The sequence below is a fragment of the Nanorana parkeri genome, unplaced genomic scaffold (assembly GCF_000935625.1).
Source record: "Nanorana parkeri isolate BGI_ZX_2015 unplaced genomic scaffold, ASM93562v1 scaffold568, whole genome shotgun sequence".
Taxonomy (NCBI): domain Eukaryota; kingdom Metazoa; phylum Chordata; class Amphibia; order Anura; family Dicroglossidae; genus Nanorana; species Nanorana parkeri.
This window is the reverse complement of record NW_017306836.1, coordinates 938874-953451: the sequence shown is the minus strand read 5'-3', so window position 1 is coordinate 953451 and position 14578 is coordinate 938874. Positions and strand designations below refer to the sequence as shown.

The 14578-nt window shown below is 41.5% G+C and overlaps 1 protein-coding gene across 1 annotated transcript in view; it reads left to right on the top strand.

The window, feature by feature from the left end:
• RAPGEF2 (Rap guanine nucleotide exchange factor 2) overlaps positions 1-14578 on the top strand; it is a 278273-nt gene that overhangs the window by 100506 nt on the left and 163189 nt on the right. The window contains exon 3 of the mRNA XM_018562259.1: positions 14482-14552. Coding sequence (XP_018417761.1) covers positions 14482-14552 — 71 coding nt within the window. The remainder of the gene's footprint in view (positions 1-14481; positions 14553-14578) is intronic.

The window sequence follows — 14578 nt, the reverse complement described above, 5'->3', positions numbered from 1 at the left end:
CACATTATTGAAGCAAAGGGGGGGGGGGGGGGGGGGGGGGTGTATTGAAAACACCATCGTTTCAGAGTACCCCAGTTGAGAAGCCCTAATCTAACCTGTCTAAATTATTCACTTTTGAGATATGTCATTTGGTTGGTTTTTAGATGCTTCCGTTAAATAAAAAATAAATCACTTAGCCAAAGTAGTTAACAGTAAAGTTGATAAATAGCAGCTGTGCTGAGCCTGGTGCCAGGAAAGTGCTGTGCAGAGCGGTCTATAAAATCCCAAGCTCCACTATTTGTCTACAGCATACATTCATCAGCTTGATGCTGTGCCCCATTATCTTGCACCCTGTAAAATAATAAGGTCGTCTGCGACTATCTTGCTTCTAATGACAGGCCAATCTATATGCTGAAGAGAAGCACATTTACCTCTTGCCCTATAATGGATCTGTCTTATGCATGCAATTGGAGAAATCATATGCTGAGGATTTTATTCTCATCTGCATCAAAAAGTATCCCAATCATCTCTTAACAAGCCTGGAGAAAAGCAAGGATTCAGCGCATTCACATTATGTAAATGGAGGAACAGCCTTAACAAATCCAGCCACGTGTTTTTATTTTAATGTCGAAGTAAAACCACCAAATGCAGTTGCAGATATTTACAGTATCTTCTACTGTAAATATTAGCGCTGTCTTCTCCTGACGCGTTATACAATACGTTTTCTGTACTGTTCTACAATGTCCACTTACTCCTGATATTCATTTTTATTTTATTTTTTATGAACGTAAATTTTTATATTTTAGTTATCCATTTTTATTAAATATTTTTTACTTTACTTTTTAGGGGCTTCGGGGAAATATTGGGGGTATAAACAGATCCATGATATTTCCCTTTTAAAATAGAAAAAGAGATTGAGAACACAGAGTCCTCCAGTCTCTTTTTCTGCAGCCCCTGTTATCAATGAACAGGAATCCTCTATGAGTGTTCCTGTTCATTCATAACTTGTGGACAGAGTATGTTTACCATGTGCACAATCATGAATGAACAGGAAGTGATATAGATCACTTCCCATTCATTCATAATTGAGGATATATTAAACATGCTATGTCACTGATCACTGAGTGTTTGTACCTCGCTCTACATCCTGACAGCTCACAGGAGGCTGGGCAGGAGGAGAGCTCAGCCTCCTGTGATGGCAATGAAAGCTGTCTCCGCCCACACCACCGCTCTGCTGATCTGTAACAGGAGACTGAGCGGTGCGGGGAGATGAGACGCCAGCCGTTCACAGTGCTCTCCTCCCGTACCGCTCAGCCTGTGACAGTTTTCTCTCCTCCATCCTGGGACACAGAGCAGCGCCCAGCGTGGAGGGGAGAAATCACAGATGCACCACTGTATCGGCCAGAAAATGGCACTTTTGGCATTTTGCTAAAAATGCCATTTTCTGCTGATATATCAGTGCATCCCCAGTAAATATATATGCATGTAAACACACACACACTTTACCTGCTCACATGACATGTTCCCATTAGATGAGGATGGGAGCTCTTGGTAGCAACCATTTCTTGGTGCTCTATATGAGCTTGCTGGCAAGCTGCCACCTTATTTTTGTGAAGAGGTTTGATGGGGATAGGGAGAAGAGTGAATCTAATCATTAGGTGCTCTTTAGCATGCTTCTGCATATGTTCTAGGCATTACTGCCGCTCATGATCACTCAGTATAGCGTCTCTTGGATGACATATGATGGGAATTGGATTTTACAATGCTTCACATTCATTTCAGAGAAGGTACTGCCTGTTGTTCTGGCTGCAAACAGTTAACAATTAGGTCATGTAAAGCTTGGCTAATTCATCATTAATATGTGGGCTCAACTACCTTTTTTTCCTTCAGATTTGTGAGTGCTGCAAATCTGATTCTGAGGGTTCGTCCATACTGGCTTTTTACCTGCATCTGCACCACATTTGGGCATGCTTGCTGTAAATCATTTGTAAATGCAGATTCTGCACCCACTACCTTGTTTAACTTGTGCTAATGCATCTCACAGCTGCTTATTCTATTTTGGTTAATGCAAGTTAAATGGAGACGTGTGCACCCTCCCTGCATTCATAGTAGAAGATACGTCTCTCTAATATAGCCTCTCTAGACTTTTTTTTTTTGCAGGGGGGCCTTAAGGTCTATGAAAGCCTTGTTAAAAATATATATATATGTGCAGTTCATGGTACAGTGTCCTGATTAGTAAGCTGTATAATAAACAATAAAGAATGTGGCCTACCTATATTTACTGGTCAATGGGGAGAAGAACCTTCTTGCATTAATGGTCAATTAAAGAATGCCCCTTGCGTAGATGGTTAGGGGGAAGAATGCCTCTCTTACAGGTAACTATAAAATAATGGTGTTAGTAATTACTGATCTGAGAGACCAGCGGAAAAGCTTCACTGGGTCCGCATCCCAATGCCCCTGGGATTTAGCTTGTACTTTCACAACTCTTGTATTATGATTGACTTTGGGTTCATTTCCCAGGGAAGGTTAGAGTAGCCTTGATCAGTTAGGGTTTCTTGGAAGCCTCGGGGTAACTTCTGGAGGGACCCTGTGGTTCCAAGAAATGCTGTTGAGCTAGGCTGCTCTAAACTAACCCAGGGAAATGAACAAAACTCAATTATAATGTGTGAACCTTGAAAATGCAAGCCAAATGTTGGAGTTCCCTCAACTTCTGTACTCAAGTGCTACATTTGCATTTTTGACAGAATACCCATGATTCTGTTTTGTACCTCCGCCTCCTATTCACTTGTATTGGACCATGTTTGGCAGCTGCTGTATGCACCAGCAGAGTCCTCCTCCGGGTAAAATGAATTCCTCTTTAGGAGAATCAGGAAGATCTATTCGGTGCTGTTTAAAGGTGACCAAAGACTTTTACCAGGGGGCTGACGCTGAACACTGCACATCATTTCTGCCCATGGAAGGGCTCTTCATGTCTAACAGTGACAAATGTGCCCAAGCATGTTTGATTTGGGCAGCCGTTTCCTTAATCAGATAGAAAAGCTTTAGCTTGCTTCCTGTTGTTTACTTTAAAGCCTTTGGGAAGTTTTATTGCATCAGATGCACCCCTTACAATAACCATTGTTAAATGGAGTTGTATTTGAAATCACTGTGCAGTAGTAACGCGCATACAGTTGGCCATGTTACTGTTATACAAAAGCAAAACGATATGACAAATCTGATGGGATGATACAGATGACACTACAGATACTGTCTCGAATTGTATTGTGATTGAAATGTCTGCCCTATATTGTAAAGCGCTGCGCAAACTGTTGGCGCTATATAAATCCTGTATAATAATAATAATACTGTCATATGTTTAGACCGCTTTCACTTTACATGAAATTCGGCACGTGATTACAGCGTTGTCAGTACTAGAACTTTACAAGTTGGTTCCTAGTTTACATGTTGCATTTTGTCATAGTGTAGGAACTACCATGCCTAGATTTGAAAGCTGTGGTGTTGGATTCCGGTGTGATGAAACCAGTTCTTGTATTGTATGAGCAGATTGTCTCTGGATACATTGATTGCATTACCAGCGAGAGAGCTGTAATGTATATTAGGAGAACCTAATGCCCCATGTATGATCACTGAGACAACATGTTAGCTTTGTGTTTTACTATAAATACCACAAACTGTATATGGTTGCTCTTTTCAACGGTACGGTTGCCCCCCCCCATCCATTCAACAATATTCACTCTTCTAATATGCTAATTATAGGACAGTTTTGCTGCTAAATGTAGTAGGAGGCAGATCTGGGCCCCCACAGCTTGTCATGGATCCATTTAGGTGGGCTGGCTACGTGATCCTAATACAGTCAAGTTTCTTGCGATGCCATTCCTCCTTTATAACTTCAAATCTAGAATTGAATTTGAATAATCTCATTATTAATAACATATACAATGAGAACAAAAAGCCATCCAATGAACCCCTTTCTCTATGTCTTGGGTCATTTGGTGTAAACTGTACTAAGAGGTTTCTCCCAGCCACCAATCAAATTTGTCTTTGTGATTGGAAATGTGGGACACAGAGGGAGGAAGTTACACAGCACAGGCTTCAGGAAGCATTCTCCTACTGACCCCAATACAGCAGCCTGCGCTTGTTGATGCAGAGGATGACTCCGATCAAAGGCAATACTTTACTGAGAGAAATATGTGGGTTGCCATTGTTGAAATGTCCTCTTTAACGTGCTAGTTGCCTGACTGTTAGGGTTTGATTCTTCTTGAGGCACTTCAGTGGAACATTGAGGCCAGAGGACAGGTAGCTAGGGTTTTCATAAAGAGGCCAGCAAAGGCAGCCTCTGTATTGTATCTCTCAGTGCAGGTTTCATTTAAAGGGGACATGTACTCTTTGCTTTTTTTTTCTTATAGATATACATTAAAAAAATATAAGCTTGATATATACTTATCAGTTTGTGTTAAAGCAGACTTTTACACTGAAAATCAAATTCTACCAATGCTTTCCTCTATGTATGATTAATAACAGACACTTGCACAGCATTCACTTCCTGCTTTGAAAGGGCAAATTACTTCAGGCAATACACACTGGGATTGCCTTGTCCATCAGCAGAGCATTGCTGGGAAATCTCATCTGTAATCTCACTAATGATGTGCATGGTCACATGTCCTAGTCACATGTGCCAGAAATCCAGGAAGTAAAGGGAGATCTAGTAACCTGCCCATAGTAAACATGGCCACTGTGAGAAGACTGGGGAAGAAAAGAGAAACAAGGTAGTTATGCAAAGAATACAAAGCCGGCAATTATCTAGAAGTATGTGTTTGTTGATTGTCATTACTAAACATTTCTGAAGGTGTGTTTGTTGTTATTTTAAAGATATGGGTAAAGTTCCTCTTTACACTTTATTAAAACTTTTTTTTTGTATAGTTTGTAATTGTATATGTAATTGGGAGCCATAAGTCTATGAGTTGGCCTACTTAAGCTGGCTATACAGCTCATTAGGAACATGGATGAAGTTTCTCCACTGCGAGGCTAGTTTATTAAGCAAATATGGGACCCTTGGATGCCTGAGTCGATGTCGCTACTGAACAATAACTACATGTGATTGGATGCAGTCACTGTTCAGCTGATACTTTTCCACCCGGCTCAGTTGGCTGAAATCTGATTGTCTATGGCCAGCTTTAGTGAAAACAGTACATTCTCTGAGTGACTGCCGGAAACCCTATCTATCTCCTGGCCACATAGAAGTCCTTGGACTTTTACGATTTCAGGCAACTGGAAGAATAGGACTGGCCAGCTAAAGGTAAACATTGTGGAGGGAAGCAGCTGGACAGGGTACCAGAAGTATGATAGGATGCAGCAGAGGAAGGGGAGGGAGGGTGAGTTCAGCTCAGTGGAAGGCAAAATTAAATCTTTATGAATGTTTCCTTTCTCTTTTAAGTGAAATCTCGCGGTAACTGCCAAATAACAAACCTTCAATGGGAAGGTTTAATCACCAACCAGGCTGGTGGTTGTCATTGGTGCTCAGTTCTTGTCCAAGTTATTTGGTGGTTAGTTTTATATGCCGAGTTATCTTCTATTCACATTTTAGTCTCAATAAACAGAATTACGTATTACAATGCCAGCGCGCTTTGTGTATTTTGGTTCATGTATAATACCTGATTACCTTGTCTGACACACAAGCTGCCTGCCCTGACGCATGAATACAGATCTCTGTGTACATTTCAGAGATACCAGCTGACTTAACCCAATCATGCCTGAAGCATGGTGGGATTATAATGCTGAAATCTGGAACATAATTGCTGTTTTTAGGCTTGTTCTTCCTGCCTACAGTGACTACCTTCCAGCTAGCTGAAGTCTCCAGGCTAGAAGTGCAAGGAGTTGTAAAGAAACTTTAAAAGCTGCGGACTGCCATCTAGTGGTCACATAACATTTCACACTTCCAGGATCAGAAAACAAAAGAAGCGTGAACAATTGTTTCTCGTGTCTGAACTGTTATATAAAGCCTAATCGTGTGCCATTTTTTAAAAAAACATGCTGATGCTAAAATAACAAAAGAGGACCAAGATGATGTTACATTTCTATAAGTGGGAGGAAAAAATGTCACTGTTAAACCGTGTTAACATAAATAAGGGAATTCATATAAACTGAAGCTGACAGAATATGGAGCAGTTGCTCATAACAACCAATCGGCTTTTCTCGTCATTCTCATACCTTATCTGAACAAACTGAAGAGAGAAGCTGATTGGTTGCCATAAGAAAACAGTCTGTTCGAGTTTTTACAAATTCCTGCCATAGTGTTTTTCCCTTGAAATTGTCTTAGACTTATGTTGTGTAATAATGTTACATTCAAATAGTGCCTATCAGGGATCTATAAGCAAAGACTAATTGTAAGCTCCATTCACACCTAATCGTATTGTTGTGCGTCAACCAGCGCGGCAGAACGCTTAACCCTAGGAATCCTATTCAGTTCTTTGGCCCGTGTTTACGCCTGTTGCACGAGCTGTACGTACATTCATTACCAATGCATATTTCTTTGTACATTCTTCTAAGTTACCTATTAGTTTTGTCCCTACTTATCTTGTTTGCCTTGTGTAGGCTCGCATACAGTATGCTTACCCTTATATCATTTTTTCCAGGCCTGCTTTCTTGGTTGCTTAGCAGAAGACTCTTCATTATTTAATTCAGGCTTTGTATGGATCATACATTATGACTATATTATCTGTGTTTGCTAGTAGGTGAGCAATTCCATTAAATACATTCCAGTTACATTGAATGTAACTTCCCCTAAATGTACTTATACTATATTAAAAGGCTTTTTGAAAGCTCATCTCTTTGCTTCAGTCCTCTTTAGATGGGAAAAATGTACATTTTAGTCGAAGTTGAAAATGAACCCTTGAGCTACACTTAGGCTGGGTTCACACCATTCTCCGGACCAGATCTGGAACGCAGTGCATTGCGTTTTTGCCGCAATTTTGCCACGTTTTGGATTTTTTTTTTTTAGCTTAAAATGGTCTTACAGGTGCGTTCCATGGGTTTTTGATGCGTTTTTATGCATTCCAGTGCATTCCAGACCAGATAAAATGAGACATGCAGTATTTGTCTGGTCTGGAATGGACTGCGCTGGTGAGAACAGAGGCCAGAAATAGCATAGGGATACATTAGGATGCATTTTGGGTCTGGAAACGGTCTGGTGGTGTGAATGGGCCCCTTAGGGAGAAGATCTTCAGCTTTTCATCAGACACTGATGTAGTGCACCAGTACACCTGTCTATCTATCTTCTTTCTGTAATCTGGGGATGATGCTAAAACTCCCTCCTTGCTATATGCCCCCATTTTTTAAATTCATAAAGTGGAGTGTGAGTGTCCTTTACTGTGTGCAGCGTACCACAGTGTGCAGCAGAAGTTCAGCGTCATGCGCACACAGCACACATTAGGGGGTTGTCATTTTTTTTTTTTTTACAGCAAATGGGCTGTTACCTGAATTTCAGTTTTCAGCCATGGCTGGACATTTCCTTGTCACCGGTAGTAGCTCTCAATGACCTGGCTGCCAGATAGTTTCTGTTGCCATGCCAACCTGGTGACCCGGTTATTGATAGCTTTTGCTGATGAGGAGACGGGTAATGTTAGATGAGGCCAGCACTGTGTTAGTACGCAGCAGCTAATGCGACTGTATTGACAGCTGGTGTTGTGCAAAACTGACTAGGCTATGTGCGGCCAGGGTGTGAAAAAAGTCAACTTCTTAGCATCCAGTTCCCCACTGGCAATAGCTATAGGAACATGTTGGGGAATACCCATGCCCAAATGCTCCTTTCCCCATCTCAAGCTGACATTTGTCAGCTCCAGGACCATGATTTGTCTTTGTTGTGAGACGGGCACAGCTACGTCAATGCAGGCAAGCCATGTGAACCTTTTGCCACTTTCTGTTAGTTGGTATTTAGGGTTTAAAGTTGTCCTACTGGTAAAATAATAGTCTGTATTGTATTCTATATTAAAATGAAGTCTGTTTAAAACAGATATTTTCCTTTTTAATGGGTTAACTATGTATCTATCAGCTACCTATATAGTCAATTGCAGGTTTTGTAGTACTTGCTCCTAGATTTTTTAAGCTGACTCCTAGTTCTGGGTGAGATTTGTTCAGACCTAACTTAAAGCAGACCTCCACACAAAAATATAATTTTTCACCATCCCAACCCTCCACAATCTAAAAAAGCCCACCTTTAAAAAAAAAGAAAAAAGAAAAGAATGTGGCGTATCATCAGGGGCAGCTGCAAGAACCAGTGAAAGACCGCTAGCTTCGGATGACCTAAGAAAGAAGGCTGGCTATGCGGGACCTCATGTGGTGCAGCAGACCAACTCTGCATCTGCTGGGCACGCAAGTATAACCCAGCGAAAAAAATGTGGTGACTAAAGAAAAAATATTGACATGGGAAAGGCTGAAGTATGGACTCCTTGTGGGTGTGGTACATTGGCTTTTTTGATGCTATGCTTGATACTTGTTTTCTTCCTTTGCAAATTTATGTTGGCTTGTGTGAAACAGTTTTAGACATTGTTGGTTTAAAAAGGCATCTGACAGGCTTGAGGTCTCTCAGCTGGTCTTTCGAGATCTCAGCAAATGACATCAATAAATGTACTTTGTTAGATCCAGATTGTAGCATTTGGTGGGACGGATGCCACATATTATGAGTCAGATGTAAAAAGATAACACCGAGTCCTAGATCCACAGTATATAGCAGTCTGTGTAACGGAAGAGATGTGGTAAACACGGACATGCTGGGCGCCATTCTGGATATCACAGTTCTTTTATTTCCTTGTGTTTGAGATAATAGCTTGGATAGAAGACATATCTTTGTAATGTGTACTCTGTTTTCCCTGAATGTACATAAATCATACAAAGGTTCGATTTATCATGGAAATTGATAGTGATAGTCAGAAACGGAGACCCTTTTTGTTTTTTTTTCTTCTTAAATGGATTCCTTTCTCCAAACACACCATAGCAGCACTACCATGGAATATCCGTTTCCGAAAAAAAAGTCAAAATGATAAAAGGTTCTGCCTAGGGCTGCAGCTAACGATTATTTCCATAATCGACTAGTTGCCTGATTATTTTATCAACTAATCGATTGGTTGCATTAAAAAAAACCTCTCTCTTCCCTCCCTCTCCCTTCCCTCCCTCTCCCTTCCCTCCCTCTCCCTTCTTAACCGATAATGAGAATAGTTGCCAACTGTTCTCATCGATTTAGTTGTTGCAGCCCTAGTTCTGCCTTACCATATTAAGGGGTAGAGAAAAATCACTTAAATTGTTATATGTAATAATTACATAGTTACATAGTATTTGAGGTTGAATAAAGACATTAGTCCATCAAGTCCAACCTATTAGGATCTCATTCTAGGAGTACCTGTACCCCTGTATATTACGGTCCCTTAAGAAATCGTCCAAAAGTTTCTTGAACAATTCCACATTCTTTGCTGAAATCACTGTCTGTGGCAGTGAGTTCCAGACCCTAACTGATCTTACTGTGAAGAACCCCCTTCGCCCCTTGTGCTGGAATTTTTTTTCCACCAATTTTAGGTGGTGGCCTCTAGTTTTTTTAACGGAGTTAATTTTAAACAGTTTATCGCTAATGTTGCTACCACCATTGAACATTTTGTACATGGAGATCATATCCCCCCTTAATCTCCTCACCTCCAATGTGAACATGTTTAAATTTAGTAGCCTTGTCTCGTAGCTCTGGTCCTCCATACCCCTAATTAGTTTGGTTGCCCTCCGCTGGACTTTTTCCAACTCAAGGACATCTTTTCTTAGTACTGGTGACCAGAACTGGACCGCGTACTCCAGATGAGGTCGAACCAATGATCTATAAAGTGGCAAAATTATAGACTTGTCCCTGCAATACATCCCCTTTTTAATACAGGACAAGACCCTGCTAGCTTTGTTTACAGCAGCCTGGCACTGCAAACTACCTTTCAGTTTGTGGTCTACAATGACCCCCAAATCCTTCTCCATTTCTGACTTCCCCAGCGGCATACCCATAATTGTATAACCCATTTGTTTATTTTTAATTCCAAAGTGCATTACTTTGCATTTATCGACATTAAACCTCATCTGCCACATTAATGCCCACTCCCCTATTTTATCCAGGTCCTCCTGTAATGTTATAGTGTCTAAGTCCGTGTCTATTACCCTCCCTATTTTGGTGTCATCCGCAAACACGGAAATATCGCTGTTAACACCCTCCCCGATGTCATTAATAAATAAGTTGAACAATATGGGACCCAGCACAGAACCCTGGGAAAAGATTGATGTACATAGTGTTGTAGAGGATTCTCTGATAAGGGTTTACCAGGAAGTTTAACTCTCTATTACTGTCATTCTATGAATGTATGAACCTCTTGGCTCTGACCTTTTGTAGAGACAATTCAGATGTTGGTAGCAGCAATTCTGTTTCCTGCATACCTAGTGTAACGATAGATGGATGCTGCATAAATAAAAATTGTTTTGTAATTTACAAAGTTCTGTACAGCTTAGTACTCACAGTTGTCACATAAATGCATGCAGTTGTAAAGTAATCTCTGCCCACAACTCTTACATTCATACTGTGATTCTATGCAAAGGGTTCCTTGGTACAGGAAAATGCTGAGATGCTGTTAGTAGGCCTTCTGAACGCCTATCCTAAATCTATATGAAGCCACACTGCCACAACAAGGCTCTTCGGTATGGTTTGGTTGCTAACTCTGAACGATTGCCCAAACTGGGACATAAATATAGCAATAACTGACTTTGGAGGTAACGCTTCCTACGTAAAGACAGACCAGAAGTCCAGACTCAAGCCCAGCCAAGTCACCTGAAATCTCCCAGTGTGCATCTGTTCTTGTTGCTTGCGGTGCAAAAACCCATTTGCTGACCCATTGAGTTGTACTATATATATATATATATTGAATATTACATGATCTGCTCTATCATACACTGGAATCTGCCCTTGTAGGGTGACCATTAGGCCCTGCATCTTGCACAGTTCTCCTGGTGACTATCATTCCCATCTCCTCAATTATTGTTATGTAGTATATTTCTAAACTCTTCCACTGAGGAAGCAAACCAGCTCAGAGGATCGGATGAGTATAACTTTTTTTTGGATTTTCCTCCCTAGAACAAAATGAACAGTTAACCCTTGCACTGCAGGGGTAGCCCCACTGCAAGGGTTAATAAAAATGTTGCCCGGAGTTGTTCTTTAAAGCAATCTTCAGCCAGGAATGCTAGTGCATTTGATGGATTGAATTGTCTCACTGGTATGTAATCCTGATTCTGAAGCAATCTTAGTATCTGCCGTCACAGGGGACTAGTTGCCCTTGTAACCCACATTTTACTGATGACTCAGACCTTGGTGTGTTCCCCTAGTTGTAGCACTTCAGCTCTTCAGCCTTTTAAGAGAACTATGATCATTTGTTCCCATCTGTCTGCATCCCTTGAGAAAGACACTTATTTTCCTTGCCACCAGAGAAGAAGGCAATCTATCAGCCAGACTTGTAATATAACTCTGCGTGTGTGCATTTGCTTTCTTTCATGTATATCCTTTTATTCTCCTTTTCCTCTAGGCCGTATGCTGAATGATTGGTGGATAACTGTATTGTGATCCATCTTGAATGCCGGGCTGCATAATTTCCAGTTGATATTTAATCTGCAGGGCATTTTATCATAGCATTTAATGCTGCATTAGATCCTCATCGATGACTGCCACATATGCTTGTCAATTACTCATGTGCAATGTGTTGGCAGTACCCTGTTTCTCAGTTTCAGCCATGACACAGGCTGTTATCAACTGAGGTAGGCAGGGAAGGCAAAATACTCCATCAGATGAATTGTAAATATGATGCTTCTCGTATTGATACAGCACATTTCACCAACCCTGCTTTATTTCTGTTGCGTTCAGTATGCGTTATTTAAAAAAAAGCTGGCGGAAAGTAGATTAACGGGTTACTAGGAGGAACATCTCCAGAGTACATGTGCTGAAAAGCAAATGGGATCTAATGCTTTTCAAATGCAGGGTATTAGAGTGTTTTTCTCTTCTACAGTATATGGACGAGGTGAACATTAAGGCCTTGTTCACACCACGTGCGTTCCAGGAGCAGAGCAAAACTGCGTCCAATGTATTCCAATGGTATTTTTAGCTCCAGTTCACATCGCAGCGTTCCATTCCAGAGCAGGTAAAAAAAACTGCAGCATACCCTATTTTACCTGCTCTGGAACGCATAAAAAACGCATGCAAACGCCCTGAAAGCCCATTTTAAAATACAAAAATATGTTTTTTAACCAAAAACGGCCCGGAACGCCTCAAAAATGCAGCACGACCCACTGCACTGCGTGTGTAGAAACTCATGCAGATCTGCTCTGCATTTGGTGTGAACAAGGCCTAAGGGTTAGTTCATAGCAGATCGGCAGGCATTCATTTTCTTGCCTCCTTCCAGCTCAGGTACCAAGTATGGCATGAAAAAATCCATTGTGTTCCCACCAGTGCATTTTGTTACAGTGCATAGACCAATGTTTTCCTGTTAAGTTTGATCGAGGTATTTAAAAAATGCAGCACAACTCATCTGAATCTTATGCCAGTGCAATACATACTAATCCATGTGTACTGGAGTAAACAGTCTCTTACTACTCATTGTGGTTTGTACTGTAGGCACATTAGGCAGCATTAATATGGTAATTTAGACTTGCTGCCCTAATATTCTGAAATGGCTTCAGTTCAAAAATTGTAAAACATTTTGTAGCAAATTGTTAGTGGTTGATATGTGTTGACTATTGCTGACATGTAGTCTTTGTGAAGACTGTTCTTATGAGGCAGGTTACTCATATGGAAGCACTGTGTCCCTTTATAATTGGAGCAATAGTCAATGTACAGCTTTGCTGTCTCCAGGTTTTGTAGGCAACATGTTTAAAATACAGATGAATTTAAAGCAGAATTATAAGGAGAGGGAACAATAGGTTGGATTTGATGGACTAATGTCTTTATTCAACCTCAAATACTATGTAACTATATAACTATGGAAATACACTCATCCCCATAATTGGAGCCGACGTGTGGCACTGAAGCTGCAGCATGTCAGCTCTATAGCTCAAGAACTGAGCGATCACATGACGCTGATCTCTCAGTTCCTGATCTTCTCCCTGCAGAGAGGGGTGACTGTCAGTCACTGCTCCCTGCAGGGATTCCCACCCTCCCCGCTCCAATCCTGCAGCACTGACTGATGGGACGGGTTGGGAGAGGGGTCAGGCACAGCTGGCTCTGGCGAGACAGAGCTAGGGGTCAATCGGGAAGTGGGGTGGACGATATTGTGGGTATCTTTCCCGGCCACAACGTGGCTCTGCACTGTTAGCATGTAGCAGGCAATGGCCGCTATTTTCTGAGCTTATGGGTCACAGGACATAATGTCCTCCTGTGACGCGAAAGAGAACTAAAGCCAAAACCGGTTGGGCCATAGTTCTCTTTAATGCAGTTTTCTGGAGTAGGTCTACTTCTTACAATCCCTTGTAAGTGACAGCAGGGTCTTTATTTGCTTGACTTAGGAGGCTAACACACACACACACGCACGCAGGACAAATCCAGGTCACCATGATGACTAAAAAATGCTGCCTGGTGACCTGGTTATTGAAGTCCCTATTTGCAGCTTCAATGACCTGAACTTTCATCAGTCACCTAGGACAAGTGTGTCTGTGTCAGTAGCCTAGTGTCTTGTTTGGCTCAGTGAGGTGCATAGCTATAAATGTGTGCAGCTAAGGTCTTTGTATGGGTGAATGTCTAAGCACAAAACAATTGTTACAATGTGTTACTTGTGTGTGCGCACAGGGTATAATGCGCATCAATTACATGTGTTTGTTGATGCAGGGGATAATGGGCATCTGTTAGATGTGTGTGTGCGCGCAAGTATGCAGTGGACACGGTTCATCAGTTATGTGTTTGTGTGCACACAGGGTACACTCTGCATCCACTATCAGTGTGTGCATGCAGGGATCACTATGCGTCAGCTATGAATGCGTGCATGCAGGGATCACTATGCATCAGCTATGAGTGCGTGCATGCAGGGATCACTATGCGTCCGCTATGAGTGCGTGCATGCAGGGATCACTATGCATCAGCTATGAGTGCGTGCATGCAGGGATCACTATGCATCAGTTACAAATGTTTTGCGCAAAGGGGACATTGTGCTTCAGGTGTGTGCACATGCTGGGAACACCATCAGTTGTGTGTAGTGGCAGTGAACATCATACATCAACCCTAATGTGTGCATGTGTGATTGTATATATGTGTAAGCTGAGATGCCAGCTTGCAGTGAGGTAGTCTATCATTATAGATCACTTTTGTGGCTAGGGGATTCAATGTTGATCTTTTACTATCGAGTGCAAAACTAGATATGACTTTAAATTAGGTAAAAGTAGAAACTTTCATGATGATAGAACTTGTGTTGACCATTGATGTATCTCCATTGTAAGCATGTTGTTGTTTTTGTCTTGTAGGATCTGGAGATAGTTTACTCATACCTGCATGGAATGGAAGCACTATCAAATCTACGGGAGCATCAGCTGAGGTAAGTCAGCCTTCCATTCTAGAAAG